This window comes from Aplysia californica, unplaced genomic scaffold (assembly GCF_000002075.1).
Source record: "Aplysia californica isolate F4 #8 unplaced genomic scaffold, AplCal3.0 scaffold00198, whole genome shotgun sequence".
Taxonomy (NCBI): Eukaryota; Metazoa; Mollusca; class Gastropoda; order Aplysiida; family Aplysiidae; genus Aplysia; species Aplysia californica.
This window is the reverse complement of record NW_004797468.1, coordinates 1036971-1061317: the sequence shown is the minus strand read 5'-3', so window position 1 is coordinate 1061317 and position 24347 is coordinate 1036971. Positions and strand designations below refer to the sequence as shown.

Genomic DNA, 24347 nt, shown 5'->3' with positions numbered 1-24347 from the left:
TGTATGATTTAGATCTAGATCTAGCACTAATTATCGCACATCTTGATCATGATATCTTTCTTCGAAGCATCAAAGTTAGATCAAGTTCAGATACGAAAGTAAAAGGCCCATATTGTGCACAATAATTCACGAGTTACACCCCTTCTTTTATCTCTGTTGACTTGTGTCCATTGTCCACTTCGAGCTTCCTGCCAGGCTACTTCCAACATTTATTGCTTAGCCCAGGCTACATCGTTGTGTTGGTCTTAGGCTGCGTCAATTCAATAACAAGAAAATTCAAGCTTCAGCTGTCAGTGCGGACAGGTGCAGACTCTGCTGTTCCCGAGAAGGGCACTTTGCTGTTAGATGGTTTACCTCTTAATCTTAGTCTTCAACTTCAGCAAGGAAGGCAAGTAGAATCACATAGAGAGTCTGAGAGATCTAAATCTAGATCTAGATCTAGATCTAGTCTAGATCTAGATCTAGGTCTCTAGATCTAGATCTAATCTAGCCAGATTATAGGACTAGATCTATGCCATTAAACGTAGATCTAGAAGACGCATCTTTCTGATTGTTGGCTGCTAATTTTAGTAATGTGATGTCATCTGGGATACCTACCTACTATTGAAGGCCGTGCCGTGGCGGTACCGCACGATTATGATAGAATGACGTGTTTCCGGTACCGTATGTTAATAACATTTCAGAATTCCAGTATTGACACCGTTCGAATATCAACAATTTCCTTCATTGAGACATTGAAGGGTTTGAGCTTCCTAATTTTCTGGCTTACTGCGTCTATTGAATTCATTCTTTGACTGAACGTTTCCTCTAGATCTATATTCTAGATCAAGATCTACCGTTACTACCGTATTTCTTGTCCTGCGTCTGTGCCGAGATGCTAATCTTATTAGCAACTGATTACATCGGACGTCCCGGGCAGGCCGCCGGGGTCACTCAGTGTGTACTGTTGGTGTACAGCGCGCGTGCCGGGAAACGTGTGTTTTCGCCATGAATACCGTGGGAGTGTGTTAAGCGATGATGAAAATAACGCTCTATCTTTCATAGCTTTCTATTTATAAAGTGTTACAAACACATGAATAACCCCCTCTCACAAGCTGATAAGACTTTACGAGTAGTTACGCCCATTCGAATAACCTTTCTGGACGCTCTTGTTGTTATGAATGACCTGGGGTTCCAAAGGGGATAATATAGGTCAATTTCCGAATGTTCTACGCTCAAATTGTTCTTTGTACCTGCACGATGGTATTCAAAACTATCAAACAAGCTTATTTTTTTTCAGGTAGTATCATTTCATACAAAATCAAGCTCATTTGAAAGATTTTGTATAGAAAAATGGAAGTCTTGTTTCCTGACTATCCTTTCGAGTTCCTCATGGCTAAGGGGGTCAATTTCTTCTATAAAATTTCATTGGACGAACATCTAGAGCTACCAACTTGGCATGTTTTGAATGAGACATATGCCTTGATTACGAACCAACGCAGGCAGTTCTAGAAGAAGGCCAGAATCGCACACAAACTCAAGCAGACTGACGCACACACACTTGACCTGCGTGAATGGGGATCCGACTCGGGCCCCAAATGACACGTAAGATGATTCGTGCTGCGCCTGCGCTGAGCCAGGGGCTACACTGATTCGGGACCAGAACGTAGGCGAGGTGCCGAAATAGGCTTATTGGGCGACATAAACCCAGCTCCCGCAGGACGAGGGTTAAAGAGACTATTCATCATCGGAGCACCGCATCATTATATCACATTACTCGTATTCCTGAAAAAACATCGCACCAAAGCGTCGTGCCATCCCGTTGGCTATTTTTAATTTACATATATAGACTCTAGATCTAGTCACATGATCGGAGGGGTGGTCCGGTCTGACGTCACACAAAATGGCCGCCTTACCTAAAAGTAGTTTGCGTCCTTCTACGTTTAATCGCATATGTAGTAGAATCTAAATCTAGATATTCTAGATCTAGATTATCTAGGTAGAATGACGCATCTTCCTGATTGGCTGCTAATTTTAGTAATGTGATGTCATCACTTCCTGGGATTTCCTCCTGGGATACCCACAAACTATTTTTTAAGGCCGTGGGGTTACCAAAGATTCTCTACTGCACTACACACTAGATCTACACGTTCTTTGGAGATACTGCATGGTCATGGAACGACATGATGTTGGGTCAGTGGCTTGACCTATTATCTGTATCGATGTGTTTCACACAGTAAAATTTCACACTTGCGGCTAACTGCAGCGCGTCAGCCGTGCTCTGGTGATAGAAGATTGCTTAGGTTGTTGATGCTCAGAACCGTAAGAACTCTGTGATGCTTGTAATTGAAAGACAGTAAGTAAACGCAAAGACAATAAAGATAATAAAGCGCGCTAAAATTGCCGTAAATACGCCCGAAGACCCCCCACCCCCCGTGCCTGATAAACAATGTGGAGAAGAGATAAGCAGTAACATCATCGGAGCATTGCATCATATCACGTTACCGGTACGTCTCCTGGAAGAATATCGCACCAAACGTCGTGCCAAGGTAGGTAGTATACACGATCCGTGCTGCCATGGGGCTGGCTATGTTTAGATCATCATGTAGTCACGTGATCGGAGGGATATATCCCGGTCTGACGTCACACAAGATGGCCATCTTACCTAAAAAATAGTTTGCGTCGCTCTACGTTTAGTCACATGTGTGTAGTAGCCAGGACTAACCTAGAATGTAGATCTAGTCTAATTTAATATCCCTCCCTCCCTCCCTCCCTCCCCCTCTCTCTCTCTCTCTCTCTCGTATCCCTTTTCAGTCCGGGCGGCTGACTGGAAATCACTCATGATCATCGGTTGATCTAGGCTTCAGCGTTTTAATTAGCAGGGGGGCTTTTCAACATGCTGCATTTTATTTAGCACTGGGGCTAATCGCAACGTGGTGTTTCAAATAGACAGCCACCGTCTTGAGTCTGAGCTTGAGCATCCTAAATCCATGGCCTTGCACTTTGAATCTGTTGAATCGTTGTTATGAATCCCAGTTGCAGTTTTCCGAATATAAATACATTTGAAAATACAGTCCCCACGAGCAAGGCTTGGAGGAAAGAAGTGTTGGTGTAGTTTGTGGCTGTGGATTAGTAGACAGGTGGGGGATGACTTACTGGAAGCATGTGGCTGTGTATTAGTAGACAGGTGGCGGATGACTTACTGGAAGCGTGTGGCTGTGTATCAGTAGACAGGTGGCGGATGACTTACTGGAAGCATGTGGCTGTGTATTAGTAGACAGGTGGCGGATGACTTACTCAGCATTTGGCTGTGGATTAGTAGACAGGTGGCGGATGACTTACTGGAAGCATGTGGCTGTGGATTAGTAGACAGGTTACGGATGACTTACTCAGCATGTGGCTGTGGATTAGTAGACAGGTGACGGATGACTTACTCAGCATGTGGCTGTGGATTAGTAGACAGGTGACGGATGACTTACTCAGCATGTGGCTGTGGATTAGTAGACAGGTGGCGGATGACTTACTGGAAGCATGTGGCTGTGGATTAGTAGACAGGTTACGGATGACTTACTCAGCATGTGGCTGTGGATTAGTAGACAGGTGACGGATGACTTACTCAGCATGTGGCTGTGGATTAGTAGACAGGTGGCGGATGACTTACTGGAAGCATGTGGCTGTGTATCAGTAGACAGGTGACGGATGACTTACTCGAAGCATTATCATAATGTACAAAAGACACAAGATGGGAAATGGGAAGTGGCTGGCTGTTTGTACAGGACAAGTGATTTTCGTATATACGGGTGGCTGTTAGAGCTCATTTCACTGTTGTCCTGATGTTGTACTGTTGAGTTGAGCCATGAGCTCATCATTTGGCCTTCACATTCTATTGATTGATGCCAGAATCTACCAGTCTAAATTAGTTAGGGATTTATTATAATACTTCTGACATTGAAAGTTAATTTGACTGAGAAACAAATTGTTGAAAAAAACGTTATATTAAAGTCAGTTTTGCAGTATGTGGGCTTATCGTCTCACGACTTTTGAGTTTTGCTGTTCTACGTTGTTTCCAGGGCAAGATGTCTAAGACAGATGACTTTGTTTTGGATGATGAAGAGGACAACTTTGACCACCTCCAAGCCCCAGATGTTGCAGCAATAGTGTCTTCACCAACCACTGACACTTTAGATTCTGTGGCACTAGAGCCGTCTCCTTCAGATGACAATGATAAAGTAAGTTGATTCATTATAAACTAGCTAATAACTTTTCTGGTTTATTTTAGTTTAGATACACATTCTCTGGAAATTGCCTCTCATGGTTTAATGTAATTCAAAAGTCTTAGTGTTTTGCAAGATCTGAGAGTTGAGTAAAAGCTCCATGTAATACTAGTGTAGTAAGGAAATGTGATACGGTTGAGCAATGATTATGATACCTTCTGTATGGTAGAGTCAACATTTTTCACATTTTTTGTGCCATATATATTGTATTGTCTTCTCAACTTGAAAATTAGAAAAAGAAACACTCTCATAACAGATTATGGTACAAAAAGCACTGACTTTCTGAACATTTTTCTGGACGACAACATCATATAGGCCAACTTTCTGAGATGTCTATAGCTTCATAAAAAGTTGGCATACTGTCTTTTAGTGATAATTTACTAGAGCTTTTATCTCTTTCGAGGAACTCAAACCTCTTAATACTCCTAAACATATCTTAGCACTTGGAGCAGGTTTTGTTTTTTGTCTTTGCAAAGTCATAGCACTGCTTTGCATGACAATTGTATAATTTGTCACCACAGCCAACCGCTTGATATGCTCAGTACCTGTGTATTTCTCTGATTGAGACGCTCTATTACTCAGTACCTGTGTATTTCTCTGATTGAGACTCTCTATTACTCAGTACCTGTGTATTTCTCTGATTGAGACTCTCTATTACTCAGTACCTGTGTATTTCTCTGATTGAGACGCTCTATTACTCAGTACCTGTGTATTTCTCTGATTGAGACGCTCTATTACTCAGTACCTGTGTATTTCTCTGATTGAGACGCTCTATCACTCAGTACCTGTGTATTTCTCTGATTGAGACGCTCTATTACTCAGTACCTGTGTATTTCTCTGATTGAGACTCTCTATTACTCAGTACCTGTGTATTTCTCTGATTGAGACTCTCTATTACTCAGTACCTGTGTATTTCTCTGATTGAGACGCTCTATTACTCAGTACCTGTGTATTTCTCTGATTGAGACTCTCTATTACTCAGTACCTGTGTATTTCTTTGATTGAGACTCTCTATCACACAGAAATAAGAAGTGATAAAAATGTTTAGATCCAAACGTAGAACTTACAATACCATGTCTTTATGAAATGATGTGATGGTATTGAGAATCCTGGGCAGACTTTTGTGTGTGAGAGAATGCCTATTCATTACCTGATTGTCATTTGAAGAACTTGGCCCAAGTAAAAATGCATAAGAAAGCTGTAGGCCCAGTTTACGGCCCGCTGCTGCTGTATCTGAGATGAGCTGATTTTGTTGAATTCTAGGAAAGAGGGGGATGCATGCAGGGGTTACAATTTAGAAGCGAAGGGGTGGGGCGGTGTTAAACTGGAGAGGGATAAGGAAGGCAGTTTCTTAGCTAGGTATGTACAAGTGTCATTCTGACGGCTGACTGAGTCTTTATAGTTGAAGTTTTGGAAGATCTCAATGATTTGTCAAAAACAGAGACAGAAAACATGTTTGTGTTCTGCAGGGTAAACTCTAGGTTGTTCTTTGGGGTATTGTGTAAATTAATAAGGGAGTTGTTTTTGGCTTATTGCCCGGGGCTGAACACCCCTGATGGCCTCATGGGAATAATCTCAAATTTCTAGCAGACAAACTGCAATTTAACTCTTTCCGGATGTATCGCCGATATATCGGCGCGAGTCCACACCTGTGACACCCCTTGCAGACGTATCACTGATATATCGGCTGTGGTAGGGTGCCTCAGTAGTATTGTTTCGTTTTAATAATAATAATAATAATAATAAATGACATTTATATACGCTCAACCCCAAATAAAGTACACAGGCTCTGAGCGCTTTACAATACAGTACAACATACAACAGTAACATGAAACGTTGTGTTCTGACTAAAGAAAATTATTCCAAATATTCATCTTATTAATTTAAAAACACGATCCGTCATTTATAATTACTTTGTATTGCTATTGAAAAACTCTGAAAGGATTTAGGAAACGAAAACATCTAGTTTCACTTTGTCAAAACGTGGGTTTAGGGAAAAACGAGTGAATTAGTTCTTGCAGTCTTGCATCAACAAAACGATGTAACCGGACTCAGTATACATATCATAATTCATACAAAAATTGGAATATTGCTTTCAAATAAAAGGCTGCGCATTCAGAAATTTATGGATTATGATCTTGGCCTGTATATGATAAGATAGCTATACTGATTGCTTTCACATGTTTGGTGAATGTAATTTTTTCTGTAAAAATGTATTTTTCTCATCACCATCACCATTTCAAACCCTTGTCATGCATACTTATGTTCAAAATTAATCCTTATAATGTTTCATATTGGAATGTATTTCTCATTCAAATTCCTTCAATTTGGTATAACATATGTTATGTTTGCGTGATGGTTATGCTTCTATGAAGTTATTTTGTACACAACCTGCATAGCCAAATTGAGCCTCAAGTTAATTATGTCTAGACCCCCAAAAAACTATATCCGGAAAGAGTTAATGCATGATATGTTATGAAGCTGGAAGCTCACTTTCAATCAGCACATTTTGTCATTCAATAAGATAGATACTTTGTCAGAATAGTTTTTTGTTGTACAGCGGGGGTGCAGCGCTCCAGAGGATGTTAACTCTGTAATTGGTAGATGGTACCCATGAAAACTGTTAAAGCTGTTTCAGGTTTTAGTGATAGAAAAAGTGTGTATGATTGCTAACTCAACACCTGACTCCTAACAGGAACTTGCAATCTTTTTACCCAGCCTTTGTTCTCATTCTAACCTTGATACTAGTGGCTCTTTGTTGGTTGTTCTCAAAAATTAAAACTAGTGTTTCTACCATAACATTAACAATTTGTCATCACTCACATTTTTTACAGGAAGGTCTTGGTGGAGATCCCCTCAGTTTGGAAGAAACCTTGGATCTTGGTGACCCAGTAGAGTCTACGGGAATTGAGATTACGATAAAGGAGACAGACCCTGCTGAGTCGGATAAAATAAAAGTAATCACCTTGAATGAAATGCAAGACCTTCGTCTCCCCCCATATAGAATGAAAATGAATAGGGTTGCCTTTTTTACTTAAATCTGTAGCTTTGAGCAGTGTTTTGTTGTATAATTTTAAGATTTCCAAAGGAATCATTGATATTTTATTAATCGTTGTAATTGGATAACTCCGCGGCTTTTGTGTTTTTCAATAATTGCAACCTCATTAAAGTAAATTTTTAGACAAGCTGAAAGTCCAGATTTGGCTGCTTGGTCCTTTTGTGAAATGCAGTGGTCTGTGTTAAACATTATTCTGTTTGTGATTGCTTTATCTTAAATCTTCTTTAATTATTGTTCTAACATTGAATCAATTTTTTTTTTACTTTTGTTTTTGCATTGCTTTTTTTTTGACACACCTGTGGTCATAATTAGCCCATATCATTTGTGTCTTCATGAATTAAGAAAGAAAACAAGCTACTTTATCGTTCTTTTCTTTCCAAGTATTCCTTTTTCTCTAAGAGCGCAGTGCCCTACTGTCATCTGGCCTGAAATGTTAAACTGTAACGGCATGCTTTTTAAAATTTGTTCACTATTATTTTTTTAACTTTTAGATTGTTTTTTTTATTGCATTGAGTACATATATAACGTTCTAACCTCTCAATTCATAGCATTCTAGTATTTCCATTGCATTGAGTACATATATAACGTTCTAACCTCTCAAGTCATAGCATTCTAGTATTTCCATTGCATTGAGTACATATATAACGTTCTAACCTCTCAAGTCATAGCATTCTAGTATTTCCATTGCATTGAGTACATATATAACGTTCTAACCTCTCAAGTCATAGCATTCTAGTATTTCCATTGCATTGAGTACATATGTAACGTTCTAACCTCTCAAGTCATAGCATTCTAGTATTTCCATTGCATTGAGTACATATATAACGTTCTAACCTCTCAAGTCATAGCATTCTAGTATTTCCATTGCATTGAGTACATATGTAACGTTCTAACCTCTCAAGTCATAGCATTCTAGTATTTCCATTGCATTGAGTACATATGTAACGTTCTAACCTCTCAAGTCATAGCATTCTAGTATTTTCATTGCATTGAGTACATATGTAACGTTCTAACCTCTCAAGTCATAGCATTCTAGTATTTCCATTGCATTGAGTACATATGTAACGTTCTAACCTCTCAAGTCATAGCATTCTAGTATTTCCATTGCATTGAGTACATATGTAACGTTCTAACCTCTCAAGTCATAGCATTCTAGTATTTTCATTGCATTGAGTACATATGTAACGTTCTAACCTCTCATTTCCAGACTTGCAGAATGTTTTTTGCTGTTGTGCACATTCTTGTCATTGCCTTTAACATTGATTTGTCAGCCACGGTGTTCACTTTTACAAACAGGTAAAATAGTCCTCAACTTTTTGTTTGTGCTCGAGTTAATTTGTTTGTTGACTCAGTGTCACAAGCAGTGATGTGATGTCACAAGCAGTGATGTGATGTTACAAGCAGTGATGTGATGTCACAAGCAGTGATGTGATGTCACAAGCAGTGATGTGATGTCACAAGCAGTGATGTGATGTTACAAGCAGTGATGTGATGTCACAAGCAGTGATGTGATGTCACAAGCAGTGATGTGATGTCACAAGCAGTGATGTGATGTCACAAGCAGTGATGTGATGTCACAAGCAGTGATGTGATGTCACAAGCATTGATGTGATGTCACAAGCAGTGATGTGATGTCACAAGCAGTGATGTGATACAAATGAAATGTTACCAATCAACTGAATGTATTGCTGTCTGTTTACAGGAATCGGACCAGGGTGTGTCAGCAGGTGATGGGGCGTCAACCAACATCAGTAGCTATTTTTCAAACTCTAGAGACGACATATTTGACTCACTAGGGGGTGGTGGCGGGGATGACCTCCTTGGGAATGATATGTTCATGTCCATCGCCATTTCCAAATCCGAGGAGGACATCAGGGCATCGGAAATGAATGCCCGTGAAATTACAGAGTCAGATGTGTCACAGGATGGCTTGTCTCCTGAAGGAGAGGGAGGCATTCCTAGGCAGCATTCTTTCATACGTAAGCAGGAAGAGGAGGAGAAAAAGATGAGCGCTGTCCTGGATGAAGAACAGCCGACCAATCTGGAAGGAGGGCTGCCAGCTGGGGAAGAAAGTAAGCAGGATGGAGGCAGTGATGATGATGATGTAGAAGAGGGAGAAAATGTCATGCACATCCGCTACAGAGAACATAAAACTTCCTCTTGTGAACCAGAGACCATAGCTTTTGAGGGTAAGTTGGCTGGATTGTAAATGCAGGCACCATTACTATGTTGTAGTTTGTTAGAATTGCATTCATTTTTGGCTTGCGTGAATCGTCATGTTCAACACATTCTTGAAAAATATGTTTGAAATGTTTTCTTTTGCTCATATGACTTTGATTACTGATTATTGTGTCCTGCCATTACTGGCAGCAGTTTGCTTCATGACACTTCCTCATTTCTGGACTTACAGCGTTCAGATTGAATGAGTGAGCTACTTTAAAGGTGGATCACAGACTAGGAGTACAGTCTCTAAATTGCACTCTTCATAATCTAATTCAGGTGAAGGCGATGTTGACACATCAGAACCACCAGAACTCAAGGAAATTACAGACTTGGCTGATAAGGAAGACTTTGAGGACTTCACGGCTCAGAATGATGAGGGAAATGCAAAACCTGGTTTCATGTCACAGGTCTGTTCTACGCTTTGCAAATTTGGCACATGCTCTATTTGTGTTTAAAATTTTCTTTGGTTTGTGGAGAACGATATAGAAAGTTGACGGATTGTTTGTATAGCATGGTAGATAGCTTGAAAGTCTTAGAAACATAAAGAAATGTTACCATAGAAAATTGAAATTAACATCTGAGACTGCTGAACATTTACTGAATTTTTGTATTTTGTTACATTATCTGTTGTCAATAAAGTATTGTGTGTTCAAGGAGGCAATGGAATTAAAAATGCATCCTGTAAAGTCTTCAAAGCTAATTAAATGAGAAATAATGCTTATGTGTGCAGGAACTTTTTTGAATTCTTGTGTTCAGTTAGAATTGTGAAGACAATTTATAGGCAGGCAGTGATGTCCACTATTGAATGCGCAGAACTATTTTGCATTTTAAAAATATTTTTTACTTGAATTTTATTTTGTCCAATGATGAAAGTTGTTTTATATGTCTTAGATGTCAAGAACATCAGAGCACTCAGAGCCCTCGACACCGGCACCTAATTTGCCTAGCGTCCAACAGACTGCGTCTGGTGTCCTCAGTCCACCCGTCAATTCAGTTGCCAGACTCCAGGGCCCAGTCCTGGGCTCCACACCGTCACAACTTTCCCCTATGGGAACACCGGTCCATCAGAGCTCAGGGACTGCGGAGGACCTGACGTCCAGTCCGTCTATGAAGACCATAAACCCACCTGGTCTAGAACCTCAGTCAACCAGCGGCCCGTTCCATCAGCCGAGTCCAGAAATCAAAAGTGGATCTGTCTTTGCGCAGTTTGGATCTGGTGGATCCACGGATGACGCTTTCACCTCTATACTGAGCATGAGTGACGCCGACAGGAGGCACGACGCATGGATTCCCTCCGATGCTACTTGTCATATACTGAAAACCATGGCCACCGGTCAGCCAGGGTCTTTCCAACCGGCGGCAGAGCAGTTGAGTACTCCAGGTGTTCTCACGAATGAACCACAGGTAAGTTTTTGGTGATAGACAGCAATGTGACTTTTGGAAGACCATGCTCAGTCAGTGAGCTTTGGTTTTGATGTGATTATTTCGACAGGGCAGCTTGTACTTGCGTCTCGTCACCTCTTGGAATGAAACTCTGTCTCAAGCTGTCTGTAGTGTATCACAGTGTGTGTATGTAGTTTCCATTTTGTGCGCAATTACAGAATAAACACACTTAACACACATGTTAGATTCCTACTCTCATGCAGTCATGCCTACTCAATCATGCACAAATACACACTGTGTATGTTTGGGTTTATGTTAGGCTTTTCGTTTTGCAAAAACCCAGACACGGTCAAGTGTGGGAACCAAACGTCCAGCCACAGGCTTGTGCTCTTCTCTGCACTCAAACGGACAAAAACTGATGCCTTTCAACTTTTCTCTCAGTCCTGTCATTGTGGTTGACATGTTACTGAGATGCTCATTTTTCTTTCACCAGGGTGACCCAGTGAGGGAACTGGTCCTGCGCTATATGGGGGAGCAGGAGGCGATCAAGAGATCGGTGTTGTCAGTGGACAGTGTCACTCAGGATGTAGATGGGCTGAAGAAGATGATTGTAAGTTTTCCCGCTCAAAGAATATCATGAAGACCGCAGGGGGGAAATGGCTGAGGAACTTTTAAGGGGTTTTGAGAAATTTCTTTAAAGTAAGCAACCTCTTGTCTCATATATATTTTTTCTCTTTATTTTTACTTGGACTCTGTTGTTTTTTCTCCCTTTGAAATATGATCTGTAGCACAATGTAGCTTTGAAATATGATCTGTAGCACAATGTAGCTTTGAAATATGATCTGTAGCACAATGTAGCTTTGAAATATGATCTGTAGCATAATGTAGCTTTGAAATATGATCTGTAGCACAATGTAGCTTTGAAATATGATCTGTAGCACAATGTAGCTTTGAAATATGATCTGTAGCATAATGTAGCTTTGAAATATGATCTGTAGCACAATGTAGCTTTCACTTAGCACAACTCCATAAGAACTATGGCTCTGCTGCATTTTTCCCCCACATTGTCTTCCTGTGTATTTTGTATGGTGTTTTGTGAAAAGATCGCTGTTTATTGCTATTGTTTTTAATTAGGTTTTATTGGTCAAGTTGTCCTTTATTTTCTACTTTATTTTCTACTTTATTTTCTACTTTATTTTCTACTCTGTTTTCTAGTGGCACTGAATACAATACTGGAGAAAGGGCCAGGAATAATTGAAAGCTTATTTGTCACGGCCATTGTTAGTGTTGTTAGTGTTAACGCTTTCCAGCGTGTGTGAGGAAAATGTTACTCTTAACATGAATTTAGAATTGATTTATTTACTTGTTGAACAGTAATAACAATTTGATTTGAGACCACTTTTGTGCCGTGAGAAAAACACAATTGCCCTTTACTTATGTGCAGACAGTGATTATCAATGGAGTGTATTTTAAAATGTTAGGAAGAAATAACGTATTAGTGTATTTGTAAAAGAAATAGATAAAGAAATCTGTCCAAAATCATACAGTTGAACCTACGCTAGTGACCATCTGCCCCAGACGAGGTCTGTACAAACGGCCATTTCCTGCTCCCCCCCCCCCCCCCCTTGAGTTTGAAAAAAAAATGATATAGGAACACTGCCCCAGACGTCTCCCTAGGACGTCTCCCTAGGATGTCTCCCTAGGACATCTCCCCAGGACGTCTCCCTCCCTAGGACGTCTCCCTGGGACGTCTCCCTGGGACGTCTCCCTGGGACGTCTCCCTGGGACGTCTCCCTGGGACGTCTCCCTGGGACGTCTCCCTAGGACGTTAGGACGTCTCCCTAGGACGTTAGGACGTCTCCCTAGGACAACAATTTTTCTCCTCAACATTGAAGTGACTGTACTTTGTTATTGGTTTAGAAATAAGTTTCTCTTTGCCCTTGAGCAAGACACAATTTGTAAATCTTAGTTATGTACTATGACAACTAACTTTGGTATGTACTGGGGAAGAAAGATCTTTTCAATCCCATCCTAAAACATTGTCATCAGTTAAAAGAATAAACGTTCTCTTTTGTTTCTTTACAGGAAGCGGGATGCTTGCGAGCAGCTATTGACCTGACGGGTCGCCTCCTGAACCAGGTGGGTCAAGGCTACAGCAAGGCGGGTCAAGTGACCGTGCATACGCCGCATTCACTGCAGCTCTGGTTCTGCCGTCTGACGCTGATGGTCAAACTGCGGATGTACGAGCAGGCTGAGGCTGAAATGAGAGCTTTCCAGACCTTGGACACGCCAGATCTGTACTTCCAGTACTACGCCAACACTTATCCAGGCAGAAGAGGTAGGCCTATGATTGCAATTGGAATTTGGAAAGAGTATTTAAAGTAAAATGGTTTTTTTTTCTTTTTTAATTATAACTTTTGTATCTCAATTATTTTTTAACAAACCTCTTCCATTTTTCTGCTTGAAAAGTCTTTTTTATTATTTTGTTTCTTTTTAGTTTTAAAAATAAAAGTTGATATTGTTTGGAAGATTTTTTTTTTTTGTCTTATGCAGTTAAGTTTTCATTTATTTTTTATTTCATTACATTCTTCTGTTCAAGTGACATGTTTTTGAAATGGAAAATTTTATCTTTGAAAAGTGTCACTTTATATTTTAGTATGAGAAAAAGTTTCTTCTCTTCTTTATTCTGTACCCCATCTCTCACTCATTGTGCTTATGTTGTTGGTATTTTTTTGTTTGTGATATAGTCCCTGATTCAATTTCATTCCCAGGTTCTATGGTGTCCTTCTCCATGCGTATGTTGCACGCTGAGCTGCCGGTGCTTTGTGGGAGGAGTCAGGAGACGCTGGACAGACTTTACTACATGCTGGCAGTCTGCAACAGGGTAATACAACGGCTCTGTCACTGCTTACAATTTCTTTCAGCAATATATTCTCTCTGTAATTTCACACTTCATGAAATAGGCCAACTACATTCTTGTGTTGTAACCTATACTGTAACGGGCGGTTCATTGAAGCTCTGCTGTGCTCTGCTGTGCTCTGCTCCTCTTACTTGTCAGTGTTACAAAGTATTTTTTGGTTATTGCTGGCCATTATTTCTGTAGACTACAACACAACAACGATTGCTCTTGCTGGCTTATTGTGAGCTAATCATTTTCTCCTCCCTCGGTCATTAGATATTGTGGAAGAGGCATATTGGGGCTCGCTTTTTAAATGGGGAAGAAGGGGGTGAATATTAGGAAACTTCAGAAAGTATTTTATATGTTGTTCATTCTGTAAATTTAAATTTTTTGGATATTTTCACCTTAAAATGTTTGTTCCAGACAGGTCTGTGGTTTATGATTTTGCACTTTGCACCTAGTTTGGTGCTCATGACTTTTTCTTCTTCTTTGGGTTTTCCAGATCAAGGCTAACTTGTCCTCCGACTTGAGTGAAGATGGAAGTGCCACTCATATGACTTATGAAGCTAGGAAAGGTCAGAAATACTCCAGTCTTCATTTTTACTTTCGGATTTTATACTTGGTGCCCAGCTTTCGTGGCTTTCCAAAGAGAGTGATGAAATAATAAAATTTTATCAAATGCTGTATGTCAGCCATACCAAATAAATTCATTTTCTTTGTTATTGCTGAAGGCTATCTCGCTTATTTGTGGGTCAAATGTTACCAAATTTCACACATAGAACAAGCTTAGTAAGAAGTTTTAAAATCCGCATTCCAATTTGAGAGAAAAAAAATGTTTCCATGGATACGGTGGCCATATTGGATTTTTGTGACATTTATTACATAAATAATACTGCACTAATTTTTAATGGAAGTAAATTGGGGTTTTTTTTTGCATGTATCTTGGCAAACAATAGATCTACAAATCTGTGTGATGTATTTTTCTTAACTTACTAGAAAATTTTCAATGAATTTTTTCCTGAGGTAGTATTCATGTTTGCAAAAAATGCGTGAAAATCCTGCTCCAAACACCATCGGCAAAAAACGATTCCATATTATAAAAATATCATCACATACAAGCATTTAGAAAAACACATTTAAAAAATACTAAACAAATTCCAAAAATCTCGGAAAAAAACAATTAGAAAGAGAAATGAATATAGTTTCAGAAAAATATAAATTTATATGCACAAATTGTTGGAAATGTTCTCACTTTAGCTCAATCGGGGTGTTCGACCCGTCACTTTCACTCTCAGCCTTGAGGTCGGGCCCTAGATCTAAATTTTACATCTGATTAATCGGAATGGCCCAAAACTCTTGCTACAACGTTTATATCAATATTTTATTCATCTGATTTGTCCTTTGCTTGTTCATGCTCTAATCCATCCTTATTTCCTTTTTCAAACTCAATTTTGTCGCTTTTCAACAAGTCGAGACACTTTCAAAGTGTCAGAAACACGATCGCACTTTGATCGGCTCTAAAACTGAACCTACTGATCCGAAAAGCTTCGTTTCGGTATCAAACATGAAGAAATATTTTGCATTAACTATGTGAAAGGAAAATTCGGTCCCAGAGTCTCGTTAAGGCGAAATTTCGTTTCTAAAGACGCCTGATCGGAAAGGGCGATTCCGGGCAAGATAGGGTGGAGCGCGTAAGGAATTTCGCGGGCGAGTTAGGGGTGTACTGTCCCGGGCGAGTTAGGGGTGTACTGTCCCGGGCGAGTTAGGGGTGTACTGTCCCGGGCCAGTTAGGGGTGTACTGTCCTGGGCGAGTTAGGGGTGTACTGTCCCGGGCCAGTTAGGGGTGTGCTGTCCCGGGCGAGCTAGGGGTGTACTGTCTCGGGCGAGTTACGGGTGTACTGTCCCGGGCGAGTTACGGGTGTACTGTGTTAAAGATGAAATCAATAGGCTCTACTGGTATGTGTTTATATTAGCAGCAACATCATTATGAAATGCTCTACCTTTCCTTTCTTTCTCCCCCCCCTTGTTTCACCTGTGTTTTTATCACTATCATCTTCCAGTGTCCCTTATGAAATGCTCTATCTTTCCTTTCTTTCTCTCCTCCCCTTCTTTCTCCCCCCCCCCCCCTTTGTTTCACCTGTGTTTTGATCACTATCATCTTCCAGTGTCCCTGGAACTGTGGAACAACCGAGAAGTCAGTGTCATCTCAAAAATTGGCTCAACCATGCTGGCAGAGAAGGTAAAAGTTCTTAAATTTTAGAAATGTTCTTTCATTTAAAAAGTAGTCCAGAACAATATGTACATGTGTTATTCCCTGTAGATAAAAGAGAATGGTCAATATATGGATAAAGAAAAATATTCTTCATCATGCACTGTAGATAAATTGTACAAGATTATGTATCTCTATTTTTGACTGAAAGTCGTTCTTGGTACTATTACTATTTCAGGATTATGAAGGAGCATTGGCGATTTATGAGAGCCTTCTGGAAAAGGACAAGAATTCCCAATTGGAGCTCAGAGCTGGCATTGGGAGAATACACTTGCAGGTAAGTTATCTGCTATCTTTGAACATTATTGGACGGTTGAAGTGGTTTCGTAACCAGGATAATCTTCTTCTTCTTCTTCTATCCCGTGGTTGGGGCAACTGTGGGGGCACCACTGCATTTGAAAACCAGCTCTCGCCATCTATTTTTGTCCTCTGCTCTCCTCAGATTGTCACCCACCGTCTTTCCTGTCCATTCTGTAATGTTGTCCTCCCATCTCCTTCCCTGCCTTCCCCTCTCTCTCAGGATAATACCATGTAGGAAAAGATATTTTGGAAGACGTGATACTCTTCTCTGTTCTTTTGAATATTGTACCCAGTGCACTTTGGCCGTTTGATACATTTGAGGGCAAGTCAATTAATGGCCTCTCCAGTGCACACTACATCAAATTGGCCTCTGCTTGGCTGCTGCAATAAAAAATAACCTTCTGATTGATTATTTTCTGCTGTTTTCATCAGATGGGTCAGAATTTTTAACATTCTTATCTCACCATCGCCCAAAAGCAAGCTGTTGTGAACGCAATCAACTTGTGTTTCGCACACGCATATAAACTTGTGCAGTTGCGAGCGCCGTAAAACTCTTACTAAACTAGATGTGTCAAATGTATGCAGTTGCGAGCGCCGTAAAACTCTTACTAAACTAGATGTGTCAAATGTATCAGACCTGTGACCTAGAAAAAAAAGATGGTGGATTTTGGAGGATTTTGTCAAATGGTCTGTGGTCAGGCACTCATGTGCTGTCATTGATGATACTTGTTGGACCAAGCAGGAGCAGGTGAATCACAGTACAATGGAGTCATCATTCTTCTTTTTTCCCATTGTCTTTCCTTCAGATTGAGACCAATGCATTTCGTTACTGGTATTAAATTTTAAAGAATTATAGGTGCTGGAAAATACAGTGTTACCTGCTCGAACATCCTGTATAAGACAGTCACTTGTACAATGGTCACTTGTACAATGGTCACTTGTACAATGGTCACTTGTACAATGGTCACTTGTACAATGGCCACTTCTCATTTCCCCCCTTGAGGTTTTTCTTTTACATGATCATAATGACGCTGGATACCTTGCAGGCTTTGGTGCTGGGGGGGAACTGAGCACTTATGGACCTGTCCGGTGTGCAATGGCGTTGTTGCCCAGAACAGGTAATACAGGTAATAATGACGCTGAGTAAGACAGACACTTTTCTCCTCAACAGTGGCTGACAGTTTTAGACAAATTTTTCTGTATGGTTTTGTCTTTATAATCCCAAAGCACAAATGATATTATCTGTGCTGTTTTCATGACTTGAATTTTCCTCTTTTTTTTTCGTGTTCAGATGGGCAATATAGCTGAAGCAACAAGAATGATGAAAGAAGTGGAGAGTGACTGTCTGAAGGGAGACAGTCCTATGTCATGCTTCAATCTTGTCAGCAAGTGAGTGCTGATTTTGGAGGGGGGGGGGGGGGTCATAGAGTACAATGATTTTTGTGTAAAAAGAAAATATTGTTTGTGTGTAGTGGAAGGTGGCTTGTGGGTGGGGGAGGGTGGGTGCATAAAGTTATTTAGTGAAGCACCACAAATACTGTTGACAAGACTAATTACAATTATTGGGATCGAATGAGATTTAATGTTTGTGCCATTCACACATAATTTGCCCCTCATTATCTTGTTTACCTGTCTTTTGAGTTTTGCATTGTACTAGATCTGTATCAGTGTTTTGCATTGTACTAGATCTATATATCAGTGTTTCTAAGAGATATTATTCTTTTTGTTTTTTCATAATTGATCTCCTCTGGTAAAACAAAACTAAATGCTCTTGTGTTGTAGAAGTCTCTGGTAAAACGAAACTAAATGCTCTTGTGTTGTAGAAGTGCGGGCTGTGTGGAACATTGCGGAAGTTTACCCAGTGTTTGTAGAGGGGCTCCAGTACTTTTCTTTAGGCCTAGTCATAAACAGAGCTTTTAAATAGGTTTTATTGTCAGGCATGTCATTTATTCTCACTGAAGACTGATGTTTGTTTATAACATTGAAGCATTTTGTTTCCTCAGAGGTTTAGTGTCAATGTGTGCCACAAACTTCCATGAAGCCTACCAGCACTTTAAGTCAGCAGTACAGATACAGCCCCACAATACCTGTGTAAGTTGTTGTGCATACTATTTGTGTCCATTTGTACAACACACTTGTAGGTGTGCTTCCTTCTGCAGAACTATCCCACGTTCTACTTCAAGCCCACTCATACCCTGGTGCTATTGGGCACAGGCTCACTCATACCCTGGTGCTATTGGGCACTTGGGCACAGGCTCACTCATACCCAGGTGCTATTGCGCACAGGCTCACTCATACCCTGGTGCTATTGGGCACTTGGGCACAGGCTCACTACTACCCTGGTGCTATTGGGCACTTGGGCACAGGCTCACTCATACCCAGGTGCTATTGGGCACTTGAGCACAGGCTCACTCATACCCAGGTGCTATTGTACACTTGAGCACAAGCTCACTCATACCCAGGTGCTATTGCACACTTGAGCACAGGCTCACTCATACCTAGGTGCTATTGCACACTTGAGCACAAGCTCACTCATACCCAGGTGCTATTGCACACTTGAGCACAAGCTCACTCATACCCAGGTGCTATTGCACACTTGAGCACAGGCTCACTCATACCCAGGTGCTATACTCATACCCAGGTGCTATTGCACACTTGAGCACGGGCTCACTCATACCCAGGTGTTATTGAGCACAGGCTCACTCATACCCAGGTGCTATTGCCAGGGTTCCCGCGGCCTCCTTGAATTCAAGGAGTCCTTGAAAACTGCTTGAATTTGCCTTCAACGAAAAATCTCCTTGAAAACTGCTTGAATTTGCCTTCAACGAAAAATCTCCTTGAAAACTCCTTGAATTTGCCTTCAAGGAAAAATCTCCTTGAAAACTCCTTGAATTTTGCCAGATCGGATAGGAACACGTGTACAGGGTGACTGCCAGGCCCTGGGAATCCCGGGGGCCCCTGGAATCACCCAGGAATTTGAGGAATTTGAAGAAATCTGTAAATTGCCCCGTGAAAGACCCGCGGAAATACATAAAAGTTCTGGAATATATTTGAAAACCAAATCCAATAACGTCCTTGAGTTCCATGTTTGCCGGTCGCGATTGTGAATAATATTTATTCGGCCTTTCCCGGCCTGAGAGTACGTTACACGCGCACATGCGGTAATGGCCACAACAAGTGGAAGTATGTGCGATACCGGAGCTCGATCGGGAAAATCAAGATCTACTTTCGCTTTCGTTACCTCCCAGAAATTTGCCAGTAGGGCCTATAGTAGTCTGATAGCGCCACATTTCTAACATGCAGGCTCTGCATTACAAACGTTGTGTCGCCATGAAAATAAATCGTTTGTCCTGTGCTGTCACTTGTGTGAAAAAAAAAAGGAAAAAGAAAGTTCTACAAGCTTCTTGTCGGGCTCGCCATCGTGACCGGTCATTGAACCTGTGCGTTTTCGTCACATCGTGAGTATCGGCGATGGTTGAGGTCACCAAAGTTCATGCAAAGTTTGAGCGCTGCGAAGTATAGGACTCGGGAATGGGAGGATTATTGATTTTTTTTTTAAAGACGCATGCGGGGGGGTTGAAGGCAACACCGGATGACAAAAAAACTGAACTTGGAAGTTGGTAGATCTCTAGATCTGTCTGCAAAGGGCGCGTTGGTGCACAGTCCTTGTGTGGAATCGGGATCCATCATGCTCAAACCGTCTAAGCCGTGTTCTTTTTACTAAAGGGTTCCCGTTTCATTGCGTAGGTGATAGTAAATTATATGTATTGTATATTTTAGTTTTCTGTTCAAGATTCGCAGATTTTCAGTGTCACTGCATCTTGCCCTCCGGCAGTTCTTACACCTCTCGCTCTGAATAGGTCTACGCCATTCATGTTATTACTCTACTTTGAGCTAGAGTAATAATTTTTGTCTTTCACGTTTATTATATAAACCTTGACACCCCAACTGGTTCTTGACAGTGGATATTCTGGTTCTAGGCCTTTTCTCAGGCTCAAAACAAGATTCATTTTTATATAGTTTATATTAGTGAATATGATGAGGGGAAAATATAAATAAGTTAGAACAGACTGAAACGCCTAAGTCACAGTATCCCAGTGCCACACTGACATCATGTTGTTGACTGGATTCAATGTACCTACATGCGTGTGTGTGTATATAATAATATATAAATGGAGCATTCACTGTCATTATGTAACATGCCCCTGGAGAATGGATGAGACACCCCCCCCCCTCCTTGAAAATTGAGAAGCCGGGTTGGCAGTCACCCTGGGAACAGTTTTTCTAGGAAAATCGAAACTATGAATATGATATGATTCCTTTCGGACAAGTGTTTTAAAAAAAAATAGGCTTTCGTCATGAATTTCTTGACCAAATCTCCTTGAATTTTAAAAATTTTTCCTTGAAACCTCCTTGAAAACTCCTTGAATTTGATAAGAAGTTCATGGCAGGAACCCTGTATTGCACACTTGAGCACGGGCTCACTCACTCTCACAAATCTACTGAGCTAAGGTTTTCATTTCTGAATAAGACAATATCAGTTGATTACTCTCTGAATCACTGCATAGTGTATCCAACTATTACTGAATCTCAAGTATTACTTTGAGCACTACTTTTAGTATTTTAGCAGTACCATTATTCCCTGAGAATTCTAAAAGTCTCTGATGTTCAAGATTTTGTAAGTTGCAAGTTCAACATATTATTATGCCCCACTTTGTTGCTTTAATAGTCGTAAAACTAATCTAGATGTATGTTGCACACCTTTGGAAATTAGAAAATCGAGATGTATAATCTGGATCTTGCATGCAGAGATTTTCAGGCTCAAAGGTTGATGTGTAATAACCCGCATTGTTTATGGTCAGTAATGGCTCTCATGCATTTTGTCATTTTTGGTCCAGTCCATTCTTCGATGTTATTTTGTTCACTCTTAGCCCTTGGGCTCCACATCTTGTCTTTGAGTATTTCCTTCATTGTGGTCTGTTGGCCTTCTATGTGACCTGAGTATTGTATTGTAGTTTTCTTCTTTTCATAAAGATGTTGATAGTTTCATCTATAGTTTTTGCTCTGACAGGCTGTGAACAACATGGCGGTCTGCTCCCTCTACCTCGGACGGCTGAAGGACGCTCTCAACACTCTGGAGCAGCTGGTCCACAGTGACCCAGCCAACACACTGCACGAAGGGATTCTCTTCAACCTCTGCACACTCTACGAGCTGGAAACCTCACGCGCCCTTCATAAAAAGCAGGCAATTCTTGACCTGGTCAGTAAACACAAGGGGGACGGCTTTCCCGTGGCTTGCCTCAAGATGACGTGAGGAGAGGTGATACTTGTCTGTACATGGTAGTACCGGAGCACGGTTTCTTAATCATCATCTTGTTTTGCTAGTCTCGTACTAGCATTTCAAAAATGCCTCTGTTTGTCTGCACACCACACCCATGCCCTTCAAACTAGTACACTGCTGTCAAGATCTTTCTGTAATTTCTTAAAACTTGATAATGAAATGTTAAAATTAAAGAGATGTACATTACTTTTCTTTCCCTTAGAATAACTGAACTTAGTTGCCATAGAAATTAGTAGGCCTGGGCATAATTTATTCCCCCCAATCCCTAGAATAAATAGGAATCTAGTTATCTTAAAACCAGAATAGCCGAATAGATCATTAACTTTCGGAAGGAGCCGCTATCAGTGGCCTAACTCTATTTCAAAGCCATTCATTTAAATGATTAATCCCCAGTCAGGTTTCCGGCCTAGACCCAACCTCCATCACATTCTGCGTTGTGATATATAAGGATGGAGATAGTATTCATTTGTAAATCTAACCAATTTGATGAAAAGCCATCGTAATGGCCTGCATTCTGTCCTATCCTGTGAAACCATTCATGTTTGTTTTGTAGATGTGAACAGGGAATGATTTTGAGGCTTTTGCCCCAGACTGGTGTGTGCTCCTTGACTGTTGTCTCAGACATATATGACACCACAATGATAGATTTTTTGTTTTTTAACCTTCCATGCTCTTCAGGACATACTTTTCTCCATTTTTTTTTTCATTCTTGTGTGCGCGAAGAAATAGGGCCTCGCAAACGGCACACCTTTTATCGTAGGTGTCAGCAACCATGGGGAAATGGTTTACCCTCATGTCAAATCGCTTGTGTTCAGACACCTTCTTCTGTGTTTGTTCCTTGACTTCATGAGTTCCAACCAGAGAGTTTACTCTGTCCATTTGAAAACGGAGCCTGTCATTGGACGTCTGTACGTCAACGCCTGCGGTTTTCTGATCTTCTTGCCGCAAAATGTAAGCATTCCAGATGCTCCGCCTCAGGACTTTGATAAAAAAGCAGATTTGCCATTTGTACTGTTTGTTCCACTTCACCATCACAGTGTTTTGATCCAGTTTATCCGGACCGTTCATGAAATGGTTGTAGTCTTTTACGACTTGTTGTGGGCATAGGTAGGAGCTGTCCCGTCTTGTCACAGCGATTCTCTTCATCTGCTGTGGGTTCATGGCAGTTGGACAAAAAGTAGTTCTTTGGGGAGATCTTCCAGACATGAACATGGGATATATAGCAATGCTAAACTAAACTTTCAAACTTGCCATGGGAAAAAATAAACAGCACAGGGTTATAGAGATTGGTATGGTAAGAACAACACAGTTTGAATTATCAAAGTCCATCTATAAATAAAAAAGTTATGTAGGTTTTATTGTCGGTTTCGGTTAGTATTGTATATAGAAAAATATTTTCGAGAAATGGACCACAAAATCTGAAATTTTATATGTCTTTTTTTCGTAACTTCTTCATTTCTCAACCAATCTCTTTGAAACTTGGCATATTTATAGCATTTTTGGTGTTGATTCCAATGAGACGATTGCCAGTGCAATAGGAGGTCATTTAACAATGTTATTGCACATAATTATGTGATAATTCGCATGTTTCGACAACATAAAATGGACAATCAGCCAGTTTTACACGTTGAAGGCCTAATATTTTCATTTTTATGGCATGAAAAACACTTGACAATAAAAAAAAAGAAGGCAAATGACTTACTTTACTCCAAAGAATTGCCTAGAATCCCACTACTTCTTAAGAAATTTGCGTGGAATATCTTTTGCGTTTTGTATTATCCATGATCTTCCGCCACATCTTGGTAAAATATCCAGCTTAGTGTCAAGAACACTATGACGAGACACAGTGTGAATGTCCCTGTCATCTGGCCACTTGAAAACTCCCAAGCCTTTTCCCAGATCCCCAAAGTTCACTTTGGCACTGTCACTGTCAGGAGCTGTATCGGTCATCACGATGCCTGTAGAAATGAGAACAAAATTCGACAAAATTTAATTTATCTTGCTGCAAAAATTCTTTATCTGAAATGAAGAGAAAGTTAACAGTTCATAAGAGACTTTAAAAATTAATAACACATAAAAGAATGATTTCCTGTAAATCTGATCATTGTACAAAAATAACGTATAATTTATTTTGATACAATACCTGCTCTCTGAACAATCACTCACTGTGTGGGTGAAGCCAAATTAGGAATTCAGATTCAGAAAATAATTGTGGTCTTTGCGTTGAAAAGATGTTTACCGACGCATTCTATTACTTCGGCAATCTTGCCAGTAGCTACTTCCAGTCCTCCCAAGTCAAGCACACACATTCTCATTTTTTCATTGTACTTTCCTTCCACCCTCGTTTCTATCAATCTTTCTCTTTCACCTTCCATCAACATCCTTTTCATCTCATTCGCAAGCTGTTCTGCTTTCCACTTTTGCTTCTCACTCGTCCGATGGTGGCACACATCGTAGGGTTTGTTGCTGAGGCCTGGCATCTGCAAATAAAAAAGATTCTCTTTCTTCCCCTTCTCAGTCCGCTCCCCCCTCCCCCCCCCCTCCACACTCATACTCATCATCACACCCACAGTTGTAGACACCATACACTACACTATTTCAGACATGAGGAGAGTTGGTAA

At 40.6% G+C, this 24347-nt stretch overlaps 1 protein-coding gene across 1 annotated transcript; it reads left to right on the top strand.

The window, feature by feature from the left end:
- Nucleotides 1-47: 47 nt before the first annotated feature.
- Nucleotides 48-23414, top strand: LOC101844997 (trafficking protein particle complex subunit 12). The gene is made up of 15 exons (XM_013082892.2): nt 48-388; nt 4050-4208; nt 7088-7210; nt 9014-9500; nt 9811-9941; nt 10426-10938; nt 11411-11527; nt 13003-13255; nt 13689-13801; nt 14319-14391; nt 15982-16055; nt 16264-16362; nt 17677-17774; nt 18389-18476; nt 21457-23414. Exons 2-15 carry the CDS (start codon nt 4056-4058, stop codon nt 21697-21699), a joined length of 2565 nt encoding a protein of 854 aa, XP_012938346.1. The 5' UTR covers nt 48-388; nt 4050-4055; the 3' UTR covers nt 21700-23414.
- Nucleotides 23415-24347: the final 933 nt, after the last annotated feature.